The sequence below is a fragment of the Acyrthosiphon pisum genome, chromosome A2 (assembly GCF_005508785.2).
Source record: "Acyrthosiphon pisum isolate AL4f chromosome A2, pea_aphid_22Mar2018_4r6ur, whole genome shotgun sequence".
Taxonomy (NCBI): Eukaryota; Metazoa; Arthropoda; class Insecta; order Hemiptera; family Aphididae; genus Acyrthosiphon; species Acyrthosiphon pisum.
This window is the reverse complement of record NC_042495.1, coordinates 119,212,491-119,239,348: the sequence shown is the minus strand read 5'-3', so window position 1 is coordinate 119,239,348 and position 26,858 is coordinate 119,212,491. Positions and strand designations below refer to the sequence as shown.

The 26,858-nt window shown below is 30.3% G+C and overlaps 1 protein-coding gene across 1 annotated transcript in view; it reads right to left on the bottom strand.

The window, feature by feature from the left end:
- Positions 1-8,111: 8,111 nt before the first annotated feature.
- The window catches only part of LOC100570667 (acid sphingomyelinase-like phosphodiesterase 3b), a 75,875-nt gene continuing 57,128 nt past the window's right edge, over positions 8,112-26,858 (bottom strand). Inside the window, exon 5 of the mRNA XM_003246206.4 lies at positions 8,112-11,306. Within this exon, the coding sequence (XP_003246254.2) occupies positions 11,030-11,306 (277 nt within the window). The 3' untranslated portion in view covers positions 8,112-11,029. The remainder of the gene's footprint in view (positions 11,307-26,858) is intronic.

Below are 26,858 nucleotides of genomic sequence, written 5' to 3'. Positions count from 1 at the left end.
TTGAAGTTTAAACATGCAATTACACTCAGCGCTAAAAACCAACTGTGAATTCTGTGATGTGCACTTAATGAGTGAATTAGATAGGTACACGATTTTTCGTTTCAAGTTAGTGTGAAATGTGATTCTATATAATGTGCAATAAGTGTATGATTATTTTATTATGATTATTTTGGATAATATATTCGAAATCTGAAACCCTCGCATTGATATTATTTTTTAATTTGATAACTGTAAAGTCTCAAGATAGTATCGTCACAATACAATTGTAGTTAAGCATTAAAATTCTAAGGTAAAATTACCAATTTGCAATCACACTATTACTGTATTTTTTTTCAATTACTCATTGAATATGAAGTTGATAAGCATATTTTCAATATAATTAACTATTGGCTATTAAACAGTTTAACAGTAAACAGTTTTCAAACTGAGTAGGTATACTAAGAAGCCACAATATTACCAATTCAGTTTGTTCCTGCTTACTTTACTAATGGAACAAGTAAATTCAACATAATATCTGTATTAATTGGGGCTTTGAGTCAAATTTAGAACACTTAGAGTTTAGAAATTGGATCAGATATGAATGTAAAATTGGCCGTGACTTTGGTGGTCGGGATAAACATAGTAGTTTATAATATCGTATCGGATTCTATACCTACCGAATACAACATTTAATTTACCCTACCTGCATATCGTTCAAAATTCAAATAATAATATGTAAATATAATCAATCGGTGTAATTAATGCAATGACTATCTCTAGCCTTATTCTAAAACCAATAAATCATATGAACTAAAACCCAAGAGACATACCGCATTTCATTAGTAAAAACTGAGGGGAAAATATTAAATTAAGCTAATCGTTCACCGCTGGTTATTTTTTTCTGTATGCAAAAAATAGATACGTATAGGTAGATAGATAACTATAGCTCGTTCGACAAGAGACTGCCCGGCGGTCGAAAACTCGTCGTTCCCCACCACTACTACTACCATGCGTGGAATGGTACTGGTCTCTCGTTGACCATGGTATATACTAAATAGTGAATACATCGTCACTTACACTTCGTACAAAAATAATTAAACCTAATCGCAAGGCAGGTAATTGGTAATTAATGAATCCTAAGTAAATAAAATTGGCTAATGATACGTGAAATTAATTGTTATTTCGCTTGCGTAGATACACACACACACACACACACACACACACACACACACACACGCCTAAAGTAAAAACAATAACGATATTAATTTCGATATGTCTGGACCGGGTATATATATATATATATATGTTGAAAATGGCTGGCCAACGTTTACAGCTCCTATGTCACCCACATACTACATAGCCACTATACATCTGCAGTTTAAACATAATTCGGATTTCGGATATAATAGTTACACGGGCATTAGTCAACTGCGCACGTGGAAAACCACAAATCAGCGTGCACGAATCAAAGGTCACCGGAAACCGTGCGAAAAGGACCGTTTCCAGGCCGTTAAGGACAAAACGATCCCATCGTGCCTCGATACACACACACAGTCTCATAAGATTAATCGCTCGGGACTTATCGAGTTTCTACCACAACAGCACCATAATTCCTCTCGAGCCAACCAGGGAACTCTACGGGGAGCTCTAAAGGGCCTCACTTAGCATTTCTCGGAAACGTCTTCGCAAGTCTCTCACTCACCCCTCCTCTCATCAGGTGGTTTTGGGTTTCAACCGTCTCGTACGCTGTAAGACGATGACAGTGAACCTTTTATAATGTCTAATATGACCATCACAATAAGGTACATTTTGCAGGAAATTATAAACGTGCACGAACAGTAGTCAATTTAAATTACCATGATTTACATGGTTCATTGAAACTGTTAATTTATTTCAAGTATTCTCCGAGACTATGAATATTCTATAACGCGTCATACATGTAGCAGTTTTTGATTTTTATTTGCATTTTAAATATTTTACTTGTATAAATTTACTCATATATAGACAACGATCCTCTGTGGTAGATGGTATTAAAATACTTCATTTAAATACTGATTGCTAAATATAGTTTTTTTCTAATTATTTAGGCTGCAATTAGTCGTCTATTGTTATTATTTCCAATGTACAATACGTATAATTATAATAAGCAAGCAATTTTGAAGTCGATTAAAGAAACAAAAAGCATAGTTAATCCTACATATATACATATATTTTAATTTCTAATGGATTTTTGTCTGCAAATATTAACGTATTTTTTCATATCTGACTAATTATCATAATATAATAATTTATTAAATTTATTATTTTCATTATTTTTGATAAAACCGTGTAAAATAATCAAAATCAAGCATATTATATTGTTACAGTTGATAAACATTTTAATGAATAATAATAATAACATCATAAATAAATATATTTCAATTAATGGTAATATTTAAAAACAGTCGACTGTGATATCTAACTAAACATCAAGATTGTATTGGTTAAACGTTCATCTTTTCATCCAAATTTAGGTGGGTACTGTTCATATATGTAGTTTTGGTTTTTTTCAAAATGTCTTGAAATGTTTTTTTTTTACAATTTTCGTCTACCTAAATCGTATCGTAGTCATTCATATTATATTATTGTTGTTGTTTCCATATCATTATTATTATAATAGGTCTGACGGGTTGTCCAATGTATTATTTTTTTTCGATTATCACGGAAACGAAACGTCTCGCGGGACTCGTACAAGATTACTGGCGGAAAACGCGTTAACGTATTGCGGTAATGTGAAACGAAAAATGTCATCTTCCGAAACGTCAACGAACTGTGCATATTATTATTACACACGTACACATGCAGTATAATACCTATACACTGTACGAGTTTCGGTCGACGGTTTTGATATGTTCGCCGGAGCACTATTAAATAAGTTTCCTCCGACCGGATTGTAAGAGTTTCGCATCTCAACACATCAACGCACACACACACACACACGCACACACACACACACACACCAGCGCGAGTGCGCCCAAGTAGTGTGTATGCGCAGTGCAGTGAAAACTGTTCAGTGTAAACTGCGAAGAGAATATAACGTGTATATGTTTAATGAGTGTACGTACGCGTACAACCAACGCAGTAGGAAACAACAGCTTGTGGTTTTAGGGGACGCCTTGGTGAATCCTTTGTTTACTCCGAGCGATTTGAAATTATGCCCGAGGTATTATTATATATATTATATTATACGTGTGTGTGTGTGTGTGTGTGTGTGTCTTCGTGTATTTAAGTACGCGTGTGTATAAAGCTCCCGAAAACGAATTCCGAAATAATAATAACACCAATAAAATCATTTGTAACACAACCGAGTTTAATGAAAAATTATGTACGCGCACTGCCATAGAAGATATTTTGTTCATTTCTTCCCTCGATTTCGTATGGGATACCTACCTACTATCGTTATAATAATTCACCGTACAGGATGATTCCCCGAGCACGCTCACCTCCATTTTTTCATACCATTCAAGGAGTGACACTTGGTGATACCAATTTATTTTTCTCATTAGAGAATCATCACACATTTTTCCTATGGATTATTAATACAAATCTTTTGAAAATACAGATGCGCTGGCATATTAGTCGAATTTCAAACAAGTTGTTTTTGAGTTATTTAACTTTGTACATTGTATAGATAGAGTTATAAGTTCAATGTGATAATAGGTCTGGAATTGAGTGAATCTAAGTTATTTAAAAATTACATTTATTAATATTAATCTATAAAAATTAAATAATTTGTAAAAGTTATTAGACTGTAGATAAATATTAAATAAATTAAATTTTACATCAATTTTATATTTTTATAAAAACGTTCTTGAGAATTTTTCCATTATGCTTTTTATAGTATACACATATTTTAACTCAGATGATACTCGTTCAAATTTTGATTTAGAGACCTACATCAACAATTTTATAAAATAATTTGCTTAAAAATTCGCAATAAAAAAATAATAGTTCTCGTTTGAAAAAAAAGTAAGTTCATACCACGACAGATTACTGCTTAAATGTTACAAAAGTCAAGTTTTCTAAAAGGGGTGAGCAGGGTTGATGTATTGCTCTGTATAATATAATGTCGACGTTCCAAGAATTGACGGTGGACGACTGCGTTTCAAAAAGAAAGGAAATTACTTCCAAACAACGCTATCGGAGCGTGTTGATGTTTTGGAGCACGTTTAACGCATACTTTAACCATTATAATAATATTATAGACGAACTTGCGTTTCTAAAAGACACTGTCCCCGTTGAAAACCATTTGCTTGCCATAGTACATTATATAACATAATATAAAATAATATTAGATGAACCTACCTATCCATTTCTCAAAACTTATTAAACACAACCCGTGTACGACGGTTATATTATTCTAATAACCCGTTTATATATTATTTTATGCGTAGCATTTTCGACCTTTATTGTAACGATGAGACTACATTATATTGTTTTATTGCAGTTTGTGTTTCTAAAAAGAGGAACTTTTTGACGGGCACCATTTTGGATATAAAGTGACATATAAATTGTTTCATTTTAATTTCCAAGGTCTCGAATAAACTTTATCCTTTTCTTGAAACTTAAACAGCAGTGCTCGCTTTAAGTAAAAGAAACTGTAATTCAAAACAAAATTTAATCACACTATTTTAAAAGTTATTTAAAACATTTTAAAGTGACAACTGAACCTTTCACATTTTTACTCGTATAGAATTTCTATTGAGCGACAATTTTTATGTTTACACCATTCAAGTAGTGAAGTGTCAAAGGGTTTTTTACGATTTTAAGTAGGTGTGTTTTCCCTTATTAAATGGAATGTGTAAAAATTCAATTATGCATAGGTATATTCAATTCAATTCAACTTATGTCTTACACATTATTTATCAACCTTTCTGACAAATACGAGTTAACACCATTATGGTAAAAAATATTTATTCTAACATAATTCATAATACCATAATGTAAGGTTTATTTGTTAATGTTTAAATTAAATGAAATAAATAAAACTTCTAACTTCTTTGTACATAATTTTGTTAGGTAAAAATTGTAAACTAAATTTAAACAAATATTAATACCAATGATCCAATATAAGAAAATAATGAATTTTAGTTATACACTTAACAGTTAGATATATCATTATAATGTGTATTTAATACTTTAAAATTTTCATTTACATTAACTAAAAATCATATCCTTCTTCGATTTAAATTAATTTGAGGTTTCAAACAGGACAAATTAAATTCGAGATTGTGATACAAGTGGTCAGATAAATTATAGGTACTGTATTGGCTATCAAATAATTTACAAATGATACGAAAAAAAATCGGTAATTTAATTAATTCACACGGCAAACTCGACGAAGACCAATTTAGACAAATTAATATAATATTATAAAAACAACATTTAACGACAATATTATGCATAAGAGAGTATAATAATATACTTGACTACACCTATTAATACCCGAATCATAAACCGAACCGTTTACTATATGAAAAGGTCCAATAACGTTGTTTGAGACTTTAATCTCGATCAGCCGTCGTCTGCACATTTCTGTGTTGAGCCTGTATTATTATATAATATAGGGTTTTTATAGCTTGGTCGGTGAAAAATAAAAATAAACTTTTATATCGATTGTACATTAATAAAGCAAAGTTGTAGAGGCCCGTGGTACGCACAGGGGCTTATAAAAAATTCCATTATGGGTGATTGGAAAATATTTTCAGTACACTTGCTGTGTAAAATAAGTATTAAATTATTAAAAACGTCTCGGGGGTCCCGAGGTCATGGCCGCAGATTTTCGATCCGGTCTATCATTATTTCGGTTTATGATTATGAAACGATGAAATCGTTATTATACCGGGTTTTTAATCAACAAAGCTCGTCATGGAGAAAACTACTTTTCTATATTTGACTATTATTATTTATTTTTCGAACATGTTTCAAAAATTATTTTTTGTTAGGTACGTGGAAAAAGGGTAGATGCAAAGTTTTTACTCGGTGTGAATAAAAAAATACCAGCAACATTCTTGAATTGTGCAAGTCGAATACTTAAAAAATTCATTAAGTAAATTAACTATTAGTTTAAAAAAAAAATTACTTACCCTCGAACATAACGGTAACTGAGAAATAATATTCTGAAGCATGTCTTAATGACCACTACATTTTAATTAGATAATTATAATTTTAAAGAGCAAAATTAATACGCCTTGATGTAACTTGGAATGAGTTATAGTCGATTGCAACTGAATAAATAATCGAGAATATAATTAGAGGAAGATGTATGCGCAAAGAATTTTGAAAAGTTTCAAGTATGTATTAACGATACGATTCGTTAACTATGCATTATGAAATGGTAAAATCTATATCGTTAGTTATTAATTATTAGTTTTCAATTGCTCGATTTATTTGAGTTTTAATAAAAAAAAAAGATAAATTTACAACGTATTTTTACACTGAATACCGTGAAATTTCTGTGAACTTCAAATTCTGTGAATACAAATTTGATTTAAAATGTAATATTTATTATATCGAAAACATTGGAATATAACATTTACCAATCATTGGATTTCTTAACTTTATTTTTGTAGTTTGGGAGACAAATATTTAGAGACTTTTTTTTTTGTATTTCTCTCAGATAAATATTCGCCTTCAATTCGTGATGTAGTTAACTACTATTTGTTAGTTATTATTGTACTATGTATTTATATATCTATATTTATTATAAATTATAATAATGTGTATCTAGCTGGAATAGTTTAAAATAGTTTTGTTGTGTATTTAAATATTCAATCAACATTTTAATGATATTAAATATTATTTTGAATGACGTAATTATTATAGTATTCATATAATAGTTTAAATCAGTTAGTTTTTTCTATATAAACTTTTCTTTACACAGTATAAAACTATAATAATTTCAAACAAGGAAAAAAATGTTGGTACTCACATATATTGACTTAACATAGAAATTCAGCAACTTATAAAGTTAATTATAATTTATGTTTTCAATATTTTTTATTAGGCTATTCGTTATAAGTTTGAACGATGAGATAATAAATAAAATGATAAGGATATCAAAGTAAAAAAAAACTCCCAGCAGAGGAACTTCAATATGAAATATTATTTATAATAACAGAGGTAGCTAATTGTATTATTTTAATTTAATATCTGTCGTGTTTTGTGTACACACTACATACTAATAATTATTAATATTCTACATATTATAATAGGTATTTATGAATCGTATATTTATTAAAATAAAAAATTGAATTGAATGATTGCTGATGAATCGATCTGATGTACTCTGTTATAAACTTGTATCTCCGAGCGGTATAAAAGAAAATAAAACATAATATATTTTGTGCCCGAAATATTACTCTAGGATACTCACAAAAAACTTACTCTTATTGGCATACAACATGGCTATATCGATCAATGATATTTCATACAACTAAATTTTATTAAGCATAATAAAATTTATAAAAGTAAAGTTTTTATACTTGAATTTAAGTCGTGTTGTTTAATGCGTATATGTATATTATTCTTTATGTATAGATCCAATTACCGATGCATTTAATAGTAAACATAATTTACCAGAAAATTATAACATAAATGTTATAAAAAGTAAGAGTAAGTTAACTACATCTAGAAAAAAAAAACAATAATATTTACTATTCTAAAATTATTATTACTATTATTGTGTCCACGATACATAAAATATATAATATACAATATATATATTTTATCGTATACCATGAAAAATTCCGATAACTCTCAAGCGATTATTAAATTACTTGTCCTAAAATTTTTGACAAATCACTGTAGAAAAGTCAAAATCAAACTTGTGCATTCGCAACGTATCGCAATGATTTTTTAGTCACGCTAAAACTATGTCATTATATTAATACAAATATTACTGATAAGTGATAAGTAATTGGTTGGTTTTTTTATCGAATTGTTCTTATATGTATTTATTTCAGATTTTCATCGATATACATTATGAATTATTTTTATGTCAAGGTTTATTCTAATATGATATTTTCATAGTTTATTTCAACATATTATTATGTAAAACAAAACTTTAATCATATGAATATTTACCTAACAATTTTTTTCTTAATTCATTGTATGTTATAGGTATACTTTAGAAATCATTTAGTTACATATTTATTAAGCAGGTTTTTTTTGTTGATGTTTAGTTTGCAGTAAACGGAAATGCCGGGTTTATCTTCACTCCTATCAAGAAAATTCCATTTGCAAAGGTATAAATGTCACGAAAAATGTTTAGATGGCTCAAATGGGATATTATGTTTGATATTTATATACCCGTGCAGAATATAATATGTCGGAACGGTTTACTCTACGAGAATTAGGGATATCATATTATTTATAAGCAAATCTGAACTGTATTCGCCGTAATGCTTTAAGTCCAAAACGGTTTGCCGTTTTAAACTTTAATTTGAAACACAACAAACGTTGAACGGTAAACCGACGAGTCATCAAGACCGCCACAGTGGGACGATAAAATTGAAATATATTATTATTTCAGATCGTCAGTGGATTTTCGAAACGTTGAAGTTTGGTGAGTACACACTGCAAGGTGCGCAATATAACAATTGTATGTGTGCTCAAGATGAAATCATAATATTATATTTTAGTGTTTGATCTGCTGATGCTTTCGAAACAGCCGAACAACATGCCTAAAATACGGTTTGCGGTTTAATGTTTTCCGTGTTTTTACTGAACGCGATATACCTACGACACGACAAGGGTATTATATTATAATATAGGTACCACGTTCATATTTTGCTTACAACTATCATCACTTCACAATAATAATTTCGTATTCGTATTAGGAGGTAGTAAAAAAAAAACTCGTCGTTGTCGACTTAAATATATATATATTTTTTTTTACGCGAACGCAATAATGTAGCATGACTGTCGCATCACCGTCATAATATTATTATTATTATATTTTCTATTAAGATAACGAGTCTGTACCACTATTGAGAGACTTTTTTCAATTATCTACATCCACCACGGGCAAAATAATAATATTCTGTGTCGCGTGTTAACGAATATTATATTGCTACAGATCATCAAAACATGAATGCCACAGAGTCATAATGTTTTCGGATACATATTATACAGTATACATATTATGTTATAATGACGTCACTTTTATAACGCTATAATTCGCATTACGAATAAAATAGCATACAAACAGCCGTTAAGGATGGAAAGTTTTAAACATATTATACTGCACACTCCCCGTGCGTTAATGTTTTAATCTTAGATTCCGGACGTGGCCAGGAAGTTATATTGGCTTTAAAATGATGCGTTGTTTTGTTTTGTTTTTTTTTTTCCGAAAACGCTTTTTGAGGTAGTATAAAAGTACTCTAAAAGTTACATACATATGGACCCTCCATCGATCGGAAAGTAGACACAGATGGTGCAGTTACACGGGTCATTGTTGTAGATTCTCACAATATTTTTTTAGGGAAATGTAAAACTATATACTAACGATTCGATTCGATCGGAATTATTTCTGCGGTCTATCCTGTCGTGGGTCACACCCATCAAATGCCGCATAGTTTCAATATTTAAATGCACATTGTGTATTATTTTCACGTTCCCATGAGGCATCAGATATTGAAAATAGATTGTACCTACCTATTTAATTTATCAGCTGTAACGTATTCAATATTTGACGATATGACCAGTGATCGACGAAAAGGCAAGATCACAGATTGATGCATACAATCCATAATATTGAACACGAAACGTCTAGTTTAAATAATTTTTAAAAACTCGAAACAAAAATTGTAGTGAGTGTGCATTAATATTATTGTACGCGTCCCACACGATGACTACCAGATCATAATATAATACATTATTTTGCACACGTCGGAAAAATGAGTAAAACTCCAACTTATAGTAATATTTTACGCCGAATGTATTTTGCATAATATTTCGTACAAAACGATTGGCAGAGCCGAAAAATGTTAGTCTACGTAGCTGATAAAATATACGCGTACGAGTTTTATAATATGGTAAAAATTAAACTTTAATTTTATTATATATTTTATTATACGGTCTGCTCATATTAAATTAATATACGAAATTGTTTGTGCTGCGTTCAAAACTTTGCAGACTTATTTTTGAATGACAAAATATGTGTTTACACTACGCAAATCGCCAATACCACTATATTATACATAATCAGCTCTACCGTGCTCGATGACGATGGCGATAATAATATTGACTATAAAATATTATTTCGTCGGCCTACGATGATGTCGACGCCGGTTGACAGTTAATATAAATGCGGCTGTCAATATACACGACAGTTCCGAACGTGCTGAAATTAGTGGACTGAACACTGTGTTATAATATTATATCATATTTTAATATATTATATTATTTCCATCTCTGTATATGGGTCGAAGTACATTTAACAGGCACATTTATGAGGTGCCTAAACCTATTATTATTATTATTTTTAATCCGAATGTGATAGAATTAATATCGAATTCAATTACGCTGTGGCTAAAGTGGTTTTTTAGAACGTCAATTATAAATGAATACATCATAATGATGCCGAAACGTGTATAATATTAAAGTCTATTCCAATTAACTTATCAGTTATTGGCGCTTTGTGCTACAATTATCAGTTTGCACACGCCCACACGGTATTGCACGTTCCACGCCCTTATTATTCGTTTCTATAATAATAATAATAATATATTTATAGTATAGTGACAAGTGGACATAATAATATAATATAATAATCATATAATATTGTATGTTGGTCATTTTTTTTTCACATCTTGTATAATATAAATGGTATATCAATTAAGAACGGCTATCGGCGAGGCTTGAGATCATTATTAATCATATATTATGTTTTGTTTAATTCATATTATAAGCTCGTATTAATATATTGGTTTCTTGTTGTTACTATTAGCTTAATAGTATTGTACACCTATCCAACGATAGTTATTTTTATTTAACCAACGTTATAATATTACGAGACAATAACAATACTATTATAATAGTGATAATAATATGCACAAAACTGACCTTTGTTGAACGTCTGTATGGCGTCTGTGGGCAACCACTGCCGCCAATAGTGTCCCAGACTTGTGTAGTCTATCAATTGGTTTTTCAAGGCGCCAGGATCATCGTGGCCGAGCACCGGAAACACGAACTGGCTGCTGAACGTCTGTATGAGCAGGTTAGTAACGTTTTGGATGGCCATCACGCGGGTATGCATGTCCGCCACGTCCGACGACACGGAGTCTCTGTAATAAGGTACGGACACCGTTAAGATTATAATGTACAATATTGCGTATGTATTCTAAAGATCCAAAGAACAGACATATATTAATAACAAGACGTTTCAGTTAAACTCTATTTCGTATATTAGTATGATATGGATAGTAAGGATAATAATATTATAATATACAATAATAATACGCAGGTCATCGTAAGTGAAAACATCACATTTTACAGACTAGTATTATTTTTATTTTTATTTTAAATATTTTTATTATTATAATATTATAATGTTTTGATTTCAATTTTACATACTTTATGAGTTAAATGCATTTAATGGCGTAGTCTATCGACTCTAATTTAATGAATAAATCGTATTTTTTTCGTGAGCTTACGAATTATTTTTATTTTTGGTATTTCACTATTATTTATATCATGTGGTAAAAATGTCACTGTGGGTTGTGCTGTAGTATATAAGAGACATTGTGAACAGAAAGGTCTAATACAAGGCTGTTGCGGTGTTGGTTAATTTTTATTTAATGTATATATTTTTTCCCCTTACACGATTTTTTTTTCTTCGCCTCGGTAAACAATGATTATTAATCTTTATGAGGTATGCGGCGAAGAAAAGAATTTGTGTTTTGCTCTGCAGTAAAACTTTTGTTCGTTCCTACTAACAAGCTATTTTATAATAATATTTAAAACATGCTTGTGCTCACACCGTGTCGTGGAAGAGGAAGGCTGAAACATTGCTAATGTTATTTACAAAACATTCGGATTGCTATATTATGGTTGACAATAATCTATTATTGAGCGATACATTTAATAGTTTTTTTTTCGCTGTACAGCTTTACGTTTATGTTTAATGGGGGATTTGAGTTAAGTCACTATCAGCAGTAAAACTCTGGTAGTTATTTGCCGAATTGTTTATTGGCTTATTTTTACATAGTTTTAGAGTGATTGAAAAATATATGACGAAGTAAAAAATGTAAATGCTGTACAGATAATACAGTTTGTTCAACTCACGTTTACAAAAAGAATGTTACAAACGAAACAGCTATAAAAAAAAACTTTTTGAACTGCTAATCACTATATTGTACACTATATTTATGGGCAAATATAAAGTGCAAAACATATTTTTATTAATTACATTTTTATTTCATTTTAAATTGTATGAATAAACTGCAGTAAAACGACCGAGAAGAGGATATATTAGTTTATTAATGACGTGTTTACATGTATTTATTTTTATGTCTGGAAATATTTGTTAGTTTCTGTGTAGAACTTTAATAGCCAATTCAGAAATGTATACATTGACTTGATTGAAAATGTTAATGCTTTAGACGGGGAGGTCTGTATTTAAATAATGATAATAAAATCGTAAAATTACATTTTTTTTTTTTTAGTTTTAAGTGTTATTATATATTATTGGATGTTTAATATTTACCACGAGTGAGTTAATATTATTGATATAAAATATATAGTATATTTGCATATCGTTAGGCATTTTTCTTTGTACACATTTTGTAAGACACTATGACAAATAAACAAACTCAATTGATGGAAACTCATTATAATTAATATAATATTATGTTATTGAAATTAATGAAACATTAACTAATTATTATAACCTATATTTTATAAATAATGGTTCAATGTTTACTTTTAATAAATATAAAACAATATTTGCATAATGTTTTTGAAAGTACCAATCAAATTAAATTAAATAGGTTTAGAACACAACTTTTTTCATGAATTATGACAAGCTATTTAGATTTTTTTCAATTTCCAAAAACACGCAGTCCTTAACAAATTATACATTCATTTTTAAATCATGTGTTGAGTTTCTTAAGAAAAAAAATCTAAACTTATTCGATGTATCGAAATGATAAATATTTCGTATGGACCATACATTAAATTTGTTAAGTTATATTTGATTGGATGATTTATTGCTACCGCAAAAGTGGCTGGAAAATAATGAAAACATTAAAATATTTCAGTAGTTATGAAACTATTGAAACTTTTTCAAGTTTGACCTGCAATAATTACAAATGTAATTTTGTCCATATATTATGGTGGTTTTCCACAGTGTTTCGGGATGAAACGTTTTTTGAAAAATAATTATAATAATGTTTGAATTCTTCAATTTGGGCTTTGGTTTGATAATTTAATCGCAAAGACCTTTTTCTGGTGTCATTGGTAGAATTTAATTTGTTTACTATGAGCGTTTAATCAATAAATAACACAACAATGAACACATCGTACCATTTCGAAATGTCTACACGTAACTACTAAGTAAGTTATGCAAATGTATGTAAGCTAACCCGTCGGCCACATCGGTATCCGTTTAAGACGCCCAATAATAGTGCGATGGACCATAGGATTTTTGTTACCTATGTTGATATTGTAAAATTGATAAGTGATTGCTCGTGCTCGGATATTAACTTCTCAATGAAAACAATCTTCTATAATATACGAATTACGCATAAACACGTTTTGATAGCGTGCGATTAATGTTTTTTTTTCAGAGATATTTTTGTAAGCAAACTGGCGGTGGTTACCAGACCGTTGATTAGGGTCGGCCGACTCGAACATTCCGATTAATATTGACGTTGACATTGATACGCGATAAGATCCAAGGAAATAAACAACGGGGGCTTAAAAGTGTATTATAATATCGAATAATATATATTATATTATCTCTAAATATTTGCAACAGTTAGTGCGAGAAAAGAGATTTAAAAAGCTCCACGCGTCGACATAAGCCTACGTTAAACTAACTCGTGCAGTCGTGCGGTTGTTATATATTTATTTTCATTTTCAATTTTTTTTTTTTTTTTGTGAAATTTTATTATAATAATTGAATTCACGTGCATAAAAATAGAGTTTGAGAGATACGCTGTGTGTTCAACATAAATAACTGTATAAAAAGTTTCCGACATTGATCGTGTTACATAAATCTTTTGAACGTGCCAGTGAGTGTGTGCGTGCATCAAATTGTTACCTAGTTCAAGGGCCAGACTGAATTGGCTATATTGACTGTGCGAATATAACGGTTCATTCTAGTATTAATAGAATTTACTTGAAAGGATAGGTAGGTGTAATATACGTATGCATGACTGATGCGTAAGACAATATGATACTTTAACGTCATACTTCAGAATATTAAAAAAGTGTTTTGTCATTACTATTATTATACATAATATTCACTAATATCAATTTTATTTTACTGAGAAAGCAAAATATAATAGGGAAATATTAATAGTAATAATATTATGTGAAAATTACGGAAAATATACTTGAAGTATTCTCGAAAGTATATTATAATTGTTGTTATGTTAGGATAAAACGATGAAATACATGTGAAGATTAAAGAGATCACAATTTCCAAAAATATAGTGGATATTCATATTATTTACATATATACATATTATCAATATTAATCACAGATTCATAATCAAAATAACTAAAACGATTTAGAAAATTGGAATCACTGTCCAATATCACTAGAAAATATAACGTACCTATTTCAATATATGCTACATTGACTGTGTGGATGTTACGGTTCTAGTGCTAATAGAAGTTACTTGAAAGGATAGATAGGTGTGAAATGTGAATGGTGTATAATATGTGTGATATACGTATGTATGGTAAGTGCGTAAAACAATGATCCTTTAAGAGAGAGGACGTCGTACTTTAAAAATCATATTTTGTTGTATATTTACTATTATTAATAATTCTCCTTTACTAAGAAATTTAAATACAGGTACTGGGCAAATACTAATAGCAATATTGACTACTATATACTAATTGAAATATTAGTTGTATGTAAATATATATAAGTATTTACATTCTCTTTGAAATATTCTCGAAAGTATTAAGTTTAGTACTGTAAGATAAAATAATAGAATATATATTTGAAGACTACAGATATGTTTATTTCCAATAAAATTGTGGATACACATATTGTTTAGGTATATTACCACATTCAAAAAACTGAGATTTAGTCAATTCGAATCACTGTTCAATATCATATGAAATTATGTATTTCACTATAGGTGAAAATATAAAACAATTAATTATTGTGTTGTGTTCACTAAATAACGCCTTCAAAACATTGTTCCATAATATAATGTACTTATAATAATTTAATTATAATTTAGAACTATGCGTATTATTAATATTTGCCAATAAATTATAATTAATATATTAATTTTTTTCCTTGGCTATTTATTTCAACTACTTCTGTTAATATTAAAATCAAATTTACTACACGCGTGGGTTTCAAATTGAGTTTACTAGTAATTTTAGCTTTATTTTTTATTGATCCCTTATATTAGTTATTATATTGTACGTCACAACTTATGTCCCTACTCTGATTAATTTTAAAATTTAATTCTCTTCGTACCGATCAAACTTAGAAACATAAATTACTGGGCCCAATTCCCTGACGTTATTAAATTATTAGTCAACTAGAATATTGATTAATTTGATAACTATGGAATTAATACTGTCATCGATTATTTTAAATTATTGGCGAACATACAGTGTTTTTGTGGAATATAAAAAATAATTAAAAAATAATTACTTAAGGTAAAAATTACATTTTATTCATAACTCTAATCTCTTTTGATCACTTTAATCATATTAAATCTGATTATAAAATTCATGTATGATTTATAACAGAACAAATATCTTAATTACGTTTTTGTTTATATATATGCAGGTATAGGTAGGTACGTATATTTTAATTTTAAATTACAATGTTATTAATTATTACATAACATAATTATTTTAATTTATAATTTTAGAAATGGATTTACATTAAACGTGTTTGTACAGAATTTTGAAATTGTTTCACGTATTCTAGTGAAAGTTGAGAATACCATTTTAATTTAAGAAACTTAAATAAATGAAAATAGAATTTAAAATGTAATTTAATTAAACACGAAATGTAAGTATAATATATACTGACCATAATATTTTATACAAATGATTACCGACAACATGTATTAGCTAAGGTGCAGCAATACTAACGAACTCAGTTTTGTGGTAAATCGGAACCATCTAATTGATAGGTTCTGAATAGAATGAACTCCATTATAGCCTTATCAAATTATATACCTATTTTTTTTTATACTCGACGTCGCTAATATAATTAATTTTATCGAGTCGAGGGATTTTAAGTGTCGTATAATTTATGTCACACAATTAAACAGTCCTGGAGAAAAAAAAAATGCGGTATTGCATACTAATATTTTGATCGGATATTATATCAGGCGTAAAACTAGATTGAATGTGAAAGTCAATACAAAAACGACGTTACGATTTTCGATTTTGCATAACATTAAATTTATACCGACGACGATGTATGGATTCCGGACCATTGAATCGTACTTGAAAATAAATTCAACCGAATAAAAACGAGTAATAGATATTATTATATATGCATCTTATTATAATACATGGGCTCATCGATATCATTCAGACACGAATGTAATATAGTATGACTACGGTGGCATAAGCAACATGGCTGCTCGCTGAGTAGCTTAGATCGATTGAATGCAGTCGTTATATTAACAGATTAGAACAAATTCAGACAAATCGATATTTAGGACAACGGTATACATCACGTACCAGCTACCTACCTGGGTATAGATCTGACGGTATGTCTGCAATAATGTAATACAATTGAAAATGGCATATGAGAATTACAAGAAAATTAATTATCCCCTGACGTTCGGTTAAAGATTGTAGGCGGACTGTTACATTGGCACCGTTTCACACGAAAACTATCGAGTCCAAAACTTCAGATATAAGCGGTTATCGGGAGTATCTACCGTCATATCGTCTGTATTCTACGACCTAAAGTTTTGAAAGTACCGAGGGATATCAAATATTTAATAATATATTACGAGGATAATATAATATTACGGTTATGCCAGGGAACTCCACATGGAACATTTGATAATATAGGCTAAAATAACTATTAATACGTTATAAATCATACGAGTGCAGCATAAATTGTTTTGACAATCTGAAATTGTTCAAAGAGGTACCATCAAGAAACACAAACATTAATTTTCCACGAAACCTCACAACAAGTTCTTAGGTTCTAATTAAGACGGAATGGTTTACGCAGTATCAAACGCTTTCGGAAATACCTTATAAAATAACGGTTATAGGTACGTACCTCGTTTTCTCTTGAAAACCATATTATTGCATAATATTATGTGTAGGGACGGTATTTCGTTTTTAAACATTGAGTTTGTTTATCTTTTCCGTTTGAGAATAGTTGATACGAAAATGTTATTTGACCAATTACGGTTAATGCAGTACACTATTATATGGAATATTCAGTATCCCAATAAGCATTAAATCAAGCTAATTGACATGTTCGTGTTTTATAAAATTTAACTCGGCATTTGATGCAAATTAAATATAATTGGAAAAAAAAACAATTTTATGTTATGACAAAACCAATTATAATAATATAATAATATTATTTTAGCAAACGTTTTCGTTTTAGCAAAATGGTAATAATAGTATATAGCACTGACACTCTACTGCCGACTCGCAGAAAAATAAATGGACACTCTGAATACTCGGAAGGAATAATTCCTTGGAATTATTCATGGAAGAAAAATCAGAAAAATCGCTTTACTATTTCCAAACATATCTCAAAATGAATTATTTCCCGCCCATAAAGGTGAATTAGATAAAGAATTTTGTTTTACTTCTCCTGAACAACTTATAAAAGTAGACTCGTCTGGTTATTGCACTGAGCTCTTCAATAAATATAATTGTCGTCGTCGCTACGGCCGAAAAGTTTTTGGAATTGGCACTGCGCATTGTCGTAACGGGCGGCGGTCCGATCGGACGACAACTTTTCACCACGTCGTATCCTTAGATAATTATCATACAATACAAAAAAAACGTTGCCGATATCAGCGACGATTTGCCGAATTAGGTGGTCGATATGCACATGCGCAACGCGACTTCTCGCATATTCATCCACAGATAACTATTGTACCTATGGATAATTATACGAGGAGTTGCATTGCGCTTGCGCACATCAATAACCTAATTCGGTGACTCGTCGTTATATCGGCAACAAAACCATCCGCTGTGGTTCCATCCATAGTATACGATCTAAGGTCGTATCACTTCGAGTCTCGACGAGAATAAACTTTCGGGGCCGTACGTCGAGCGTGGTGAGAAAAACAATAAAAGAAAAAACCGCGTAACCCAACGTAAACACATTATAATATGGCGTTATATTGTTGCCACCGCGTGACAGGAACCATAAAATATTATACTATAATAATATATAATTCACCGTCGTGAATGTAAACACTGCCCTGGCGATCCCGTTAAACGCATTTACTGCGCGATAACAATATTATGACGACGTGCCTACACCACCGGTGGGAACGATACGGCGCTATAATAATACGATATTGTATAGTTATATTCGCCATTAAACGAGGAAAAAACTTGCGGCGAAAATTCGTCTTGTCGTCGTGTTGTCGTCGTCGGCCCCGGTCGTGTTCGCAGCAAGACTCTCTCTCTCTCTCTCTCGGCCGTACGACACGCGGCCTCAGGGACCTGAAAACTTACTACTTACCTCTATACGCCTTTTACCGTTCGGTTTCCGCGTATTTTGGGCGAGACACGTCCCCTCCCCCCAACAGTATAATAACAATATTATTATTACTATTATTACTATTACCATAGGTACCGTTGTTGTTCGCGTTTACTGCCGACCGTAAAAAAAAAACACGTTTACAGGTCACATTTTTTTTTTGTCATCATCGTACTCTTGGAGCGCCGACGGATAAACCCATTATGACGATATGTATATTATACCTGCCGATATCCACACCCTCCTACCCAGCACCCACACTACTACCGGTACATTATTACCGTGTCGCGTACTCTGCAGCCGACTGGCGAGGATAGTTTCGGTACCGTCAAACTAGACCTCTGGGAAGTGTTAACCATAGTATTATATATACCTATATATACCTACCTACCTCGTGTGCGTTCAGTTTCTGGGACGTGTTCTGTTTATCGTCTTTTATGGTGCGTCCGCAACCTATACAATATCACCACAAGTAGATACTGTTTTATATTGTACACCGGAATGTATTATTATATTATTATCATGCTGCGGGGCGACGATAGGAATTGAAATAAAACAGTTTGAATATGTCTTACAGCGAATGAAATCCCCGACGGTGCCAACATTATAATATTATATAGAACAGGAATGACAAATGGGATTTTTTCAACGTTACAATTTATTTATGACACAATTCAAAAAAAAATTTTAGCTGTGTCACTAATTATATTTTTTAACACAGAATTTATACAAAATATAAATGAAAAATTAATGATAATAATAGAGAAAAAAAGTGTTAAAAAAAATAAACTTTTATTGAAAGTTTTTTTATGTCTGGATAATATGCGCTGTTTCTTGCAGGGCAAATAAATTATAAATATAATATAATATATAAAGACACATGAAAATCTTTCGGGTGTCATCTAAAATTTCTCCCGTGCCAATAACATGGTACGTGTGCCACTTTTTTGTCACCCTGATATAGAAGATTGTTCACAAAAATACTAATTGTATTAACATTCCAAATTAATATTATTTATTATACAGTTCTGTGAACGATTAAGTAATTAAAAGTTATTAAACGAACTTGATATTATAATGATAGTTCAAAATAATGTAAAAGATTTGACAATGTTAATAATTCTCGTAATATATTAAAATTGTTTAACTTATAAAAAGAATTGAGTAGAATAAGTATTTGACTAAAATATATTTTATCTATTTTATTTTAATATACAACATTATTAAAGACGATTTTATCTACTATAGAATTTTAATAATTCATAAGCTAGGTACTCGATAGAATGTAAATTTAGAAACTTCAATATTAAAATAATTAATAAAAATTAAAAACTCTTGTAAAAAGGAATTTTATTTGAAAACATTGAATTTGCAATGCCACGTGACACTACTTCGTTGGTGTAAAAATCTAAGGAAATTAAGAACATGGTCTTGAGTACTTTACGTTTACTTAAAAATTATAAAAAAAATCAGAAATGTTATGAACGCATCATTAAAGGATAAAGATGACGAGAGGTGAGCATGCTCAGGATTCTCCTTTAAATAAATGATTATATTACTTTTCTATTAACGATATTCTGTTTAATATGTATAATGTACTATTTTCCTTTCACATATTTACTCAAACATGACATTGCAATGACATTTCACATAATATGTAGGTACATCCCCATTCATCATGTTGTTCTTTATTTAGAATTATCTCTAAGGTATCAGCATAAGTACATAAGTATAAGTTTTACACTGATATGTATCTGTTTAAAGTTTCGCTCGTGAACATTGTCTTGGTAGCAAAAGTACATGCATTTATTCACAGACCACTATATGTGGATGGCCTTATCTACCAACTATAGGTGCAAAGTTAGACACAGATAGACTTACTTTATAACTTGAAATGTTCGACATATTTTCTAGTAGGCAGGTAGTGTTTCAGAACATTTTATAAATCTCCCTTTCTCGACAATATTTAAATTGTAAAAAAGTTCACGAGTTTGTTAAAAATATAATACGTTACAGAGAATGGAGTTAAAAGCGATTGTAATACGTTTCAACCTTCTTCCCTGTTAATGCTTTTTCGAGCATTATAACTATACCGTTATATAGTTATTATTGTTGGGTTTTTTCAACAAAAATATTGTTATGAGGGCAATTCATGTTATAGACAATCATGTAGTCAAACACAAGTTGAACGAACGTTATCTATTTGAATATTTAATTTTTATACTTATCCGAAAACCACAATTAAAAATCCCGAATTGTTTTTTAAATATTTTTTTATTTTATTTTAAACGTATGGTGAACTGCATTAAATCATTGTGTTTATGATTTATTTTTAACAGGCAATTCAACAATTCCCGTTTAATATACTCAATTATTAAGTCAAGTGCTTTTTCCATGGTATTTAAGTATCAATGTTATTTTATACGTATATGCTATATATAAGACCCACGATGCTGGTAGTTATAACACTTTACGAAATAAGTTGTTTATTTATGAGGGGGAAAAATGTTGATTCATTTCGTGCAACTTTATTTATAATGTAACTCATAACACGCACCCACCTCGATGGTGGTAAGTCTCCGTCAGCGTGCAGCCTATCCGGATCAGTGTCATGTCTGCGATTTTTTTTTTACGATGTAATAACAATTTATTTAACTCATTGTTGTAGTATAAAGTATTCATTTTTCTCCATTATATGAAATAATTTAAGAAAATCTCTTCATACAAAATGCAATATTATAAAAATGTTTTACCAACAAATCGACGGTAAATTAATGGCGTTATAATACCTTAAAATGTGTTTCACTGTTAGGAGATGGGATATATTACACAAACATAGAAAACAATATACCTATAATATGTATCATTATTATTTGAGAGCAGATATTTTTTCGAATAAAAGTTATGTTCGTTATTCCAATGCGGTGGATCTATCGATTAAGTTAACTGACACATTTTATATGCAGACTGTAGGAATATTAGTATAAGTAGAACAGTTTGTTAAGTATTGTCCTATTGAAAACATGTTCGCTATCAGCCAAACCCTTATTTGAACGTAATGCCATTTTAATCAAAATAATATTCTATTGATTAGCGTATTAAAACATATTATAATATAGAAACATTGTCTTCGAACTGTGACATGTTGGCTGTTGATGGTTAACGTTTTATTTTTGTAGAATTTTCAAGAATCGTACCTGCAAACTAGACCACTAAAACTATTCCGTTTTATGAATTTATTGAAATTGGTAGAAAATAAAGCTCTACACCCGGCATATCGAACAAAAAAATCGGCAATTAAACCTTAGGTTTTATTTCCGTTTGATAAAGAACACAGTATAGACTAACGGCCAAGTTTCCAGAACCATAACTCTAAAACGATTCCTGAGCAATTGCATAATATAATATTATTTATTTCTTTATTTATAAATATTATATAATATTGTTGTTCGCCGTCCCTGGACTTTTTTTTTGTTTCTATTAATATTGTCCTGGCACAAGGTGGCAGCATTCGTCTGGGTGGAAAATTTTATCATGTAACGTCCGCTTGGCTAACCCGCCATGTACACTCGTTCTACACCAGTGGTGGATACAAAGGGGTGCTAAGGGGCGTTCACCACACCTTTGGGTTGTCTTTTTAACGTTATTTTTCATTATGATATTTGTTTAAACAAAAAGGTAATTTCAATTATGGAGTTATTAGGCGTATTAGGGTGATCATTGATATTATATCATACGAGATGTATTGCAATCGTACTGTCGGCAGTCGACGTTGCTCAAAGTCGGAGACAGAGTTTGGTATATAGATAATACAATAACGTGATTTCATAATTGTAATAAAATTATATTAAGTTTTACATCATAGTATATTACTCGGTTGTATGTATAGGTTAATTAATGCATGTTACGACTCGTCTTTAGAAACATTATCTTACATTTTTGTACTTGTGAGGATGCACAATCATTTCAAAGGGGTTTTATAAAGACATCTTTTAAGATTTTAATATACTTAGCCGTGTAATTAGAGACTATTTCAAAGTTATTTACAAGAGGCCCAAAAAATGTTCATTAGGTAATTGTTACAACTTAATACAAAATTTGATATAAAAAAAAGTGTATAAAATCATACTCAATTCCACATTGGTCAAATAGTACACAAAATGAATTTAGTGCAAAATCATCTATCTCCAAAATTGTATATTAAAATGTAGCTGGTGTTTGCGTATCAATCTTTAGCTGTGGTTTCTGGAAGAGTAGACATATCATTATATTTTGATGACAATATTATATTGTATTAAGATTTTTCATAAAAAAAATAGCTTTAACCTTTCTTTTAAATTTACCTAACCAATCATGCAAAAACGATATTTCAAGTTCTTGATCAAATTCTTGTCTTTTATTTTCATGATATTATTAAGTAATATTTCATCCTAATCTCACTCGATTTAAATTTAAGCGATTCTTCGACACTATAGTTCTCCGTGTACAAAAATGAAAGCGCAGAAATCTTCTCAAAAAAACAACCAACACTTCAATAGGTAGCGATATTATTATACTATATACGCGGTTTTCGTACTAAATTTAATTCGAATGTAGTGCGCATGGACTATTCGGCATGAAATATATAAAAAACTGTTTTATTGACGCTTTCCGTGGAAATAACGTCAAACTATTATCATGGAATTATTAACTCAATACGACGCGGTTTCCGCGGAATAGACTATGAATTGATGATCGTATTCTAATTAAATTTTCACAAGTTTGATTTTCAACGATGAATATTAATTTTTTGGTTTATAATTTATACAATACTATGTATTATATATTTATACCTATTGACGTTCATCCAAATAATCAATAAATTAGTAGCATCACACTTCTAACGTGACACGCCAAGTTGTTGCCGTTCAAATGTACAATAGCGTAGGGATGAAATTATTATTTGGCAATTTAACTTTTGCATTCAAACTTTGAACTGCAATTGGCCACTTATCACTTGCTTGAATTTGGATACATTAAAACGCCCATTGAACGAATCCATGTATAATAATTTGAATATCAAAAGGAGACAGTTATGTTGTGTTTTATACATAGAATTAAATTCTATGAAACAATCGAAATAGTAGTACTTACGAAGTTTAATATTAAAATTTAATCGTTTTTAATTACAATATATAATAATATTACAATTCAAATTCGTCATACCGTCCGGCGCTCATTATTTTTGTATAAAAATTGTGTCGACGAGCTTTTCAATTACATCGTTTAAACGCCTATAACCATGCAATTGTCCGACCAAATATCATGTAATATCATGTGAATAGTATACAGGAAAATAATATGTTTGACAATATTGACCGATTCGTCGACAGGCGATAAATAAAGTATGTTTTGTGTTTTCATGGTTATTTTCATACGGTAGCCTGCGGGTGAAATGTCATAACTCGACGATGACAACTACCACACACATAATATATAAAACAAACACCGTATAACGCAATCCACAGAAACCCGGTGACCCGATGCCAGGTCGTTTAGAAATTTGACCGATTCACAGCCGCCTATAATACTACCTATATATACCTTGTTTTGTATACAATATCGTAACACGCCTGTGTATCTACGTTAAACATAATGTCATATTATGCGATCGCAGTTTACGGCATAGTGGTGAGTCAACATTGTCATTATCGTTGTCGTATTTTGTGTGATAGTGTCCGAGGTCTCGCATTCGATGTTTTTTTTTATTCCGTCAAACTATGCGAGAGATTTCCGTTATTGTTGCGTGGGTACGACGTAGAAGTGAGCTGAATACTTTTGTGAGGAATTCGTTGAATAAAAATATAACTTCACACTGGTAGATGGTTAATATATTTTATAATAATAGTCTTTGAGAGCTCAACGAAAATCCTGGGTTCTGCGACAATCTCTTAAACCAATCGTATTTAACCTTTTTCAATCCGAAACTTTTGGCTATAACCAGCGCATGATATTTGTATAATTATTATTTATTATAATAAGACGTATCAAATAACTTCATAAACAATGATATTGCCATAAATTATTGTATCCACGAGTCCATTATAATAATAGTTAAAGCACATTAGAAATGGTTCAACTTATCAGCATCCCCAAAATTACATAAAATCTTCTGATTAATGTTTTTTATACTCATATAAGATAGATTCTTGTTCAATAATTGATGCACAAATTATACTATTTAGAGTTGGATTTGGAATACCGGTGGCGAGTACGAATGCTCGGGATCCATAGGCCTCAGATAAAAACCAATTTATTGTTTAACATAAATAAATATTATTTTTACCAGAATAAGACTAGGTAATTCTCCAGAAAAGAAAATTAGAGATACGGCGTGGTGTCGTGACCTGCTAATTCACTATAGTATCCATTGTTATAATTTATTAAGATAACGTATTGTATAAACATTATATATCTATTATGATAATAATTTTATGTAATATACACAAGTTTTGAGTTTTAAACAACAAATTGTTGCTCTTGTGTCTAATTTATTGTTTATTCAGTGGGATTGCCTTTGATTACATTCTTTATTCTAAGGTAAGTAGAGTACCGGCGAATTGCCACAAGTATCCCTGCGGTGAATGCATTCTTAAATTGAATTACTCTTAAAGTCATAACTATAAAATCTACAGTTCAACAAAAGGTTGTACCAAATATCCTAAGAAAAATAAAAGGAAAAAAATTAAAAACGACATAACTTACTTTCATTGACAATGTGTGAAAAAATATTCAAAAAATAAATACATTCAAAAGGTCTGTTGTTTAGTGATAAGAGAAACACCCTGTATAAATTGTAACGTGGCGCCGCAGTTTATAATAATAATATAAGAACAGTATACTATGGACATGGCCACGGTATGATAATATATAAATCTTCACCGCATTGTGAGGGGCACCGTACTCCTCGCACTTCATTGTCGGTCGACCTATTGAATCGAAAGAGCTTTTGTAAGCCCAAGTAATAATAATAATAATAATAATAATAGTGCATATTATAACAGTACAGTTGTACATTGTACATTGTACATAATATGTGTAATGATGTATATTTATTATACTCTCCAGTCTAGTGTACATATCATAATATAATATACATGGGCATGATGAGATCGTACGTCACACTCACTAATCTAGGACGGTTCGTTCGCGTCCAAAAGATGAGTTACCGACGTTTGATCGTTCCCCGTAAATATTAAAGATACGATATTTCTGCCCCCCCCCCTCTGAGAGTTGTGTTATCCATTTTAGAATGTTTTGTCTTCGTTGTATATTGATTATAGGCTGTTTGGTACATTGGTTTTTTAAATCATTATTTTTTACTCATTTTACCTTACAATGGTAAGAATTAAGAAAATAATCTATATATTATTTTTTTTAATACTATATATAGCTTAGAAATCGGTTCGGTATTTTATGATGTTGTTGGGAAATTATTTTACAAATAATTTTTTTTTTTTTTTATTCGAAAACGATAACATCACAAAAAATATAATAATGTAATAAAAAAGGTGGGTAAGTGGATGTCGCTCTGCTATACGGTAGGTTACAAGTGGGTCACTGTATAATGGATAGTAGTAAATTTGAATTCAATGATATAATATCACTGTATACCCCCCCCCGTATAGTCCCGACGAACAAATTCTCGCTTACGATCTCTGTATTAAAATAGGTACTAATATATCATATTATATTATAAATACGGTACAGTTCCAAAATCTCTGAATTGGTTTCAAATATATATAGGTGTACCTATCCGAGTCGGTTTCCGCTTCGAATTTTTATAAAAACATTTCATGTTATTTTTATTTTCATTGGTCTTATTGTTAAACATAATATATTCTGTTTATTGAAATTTCGTTCATTTTATTAGTACCACTATATTATATTCTAT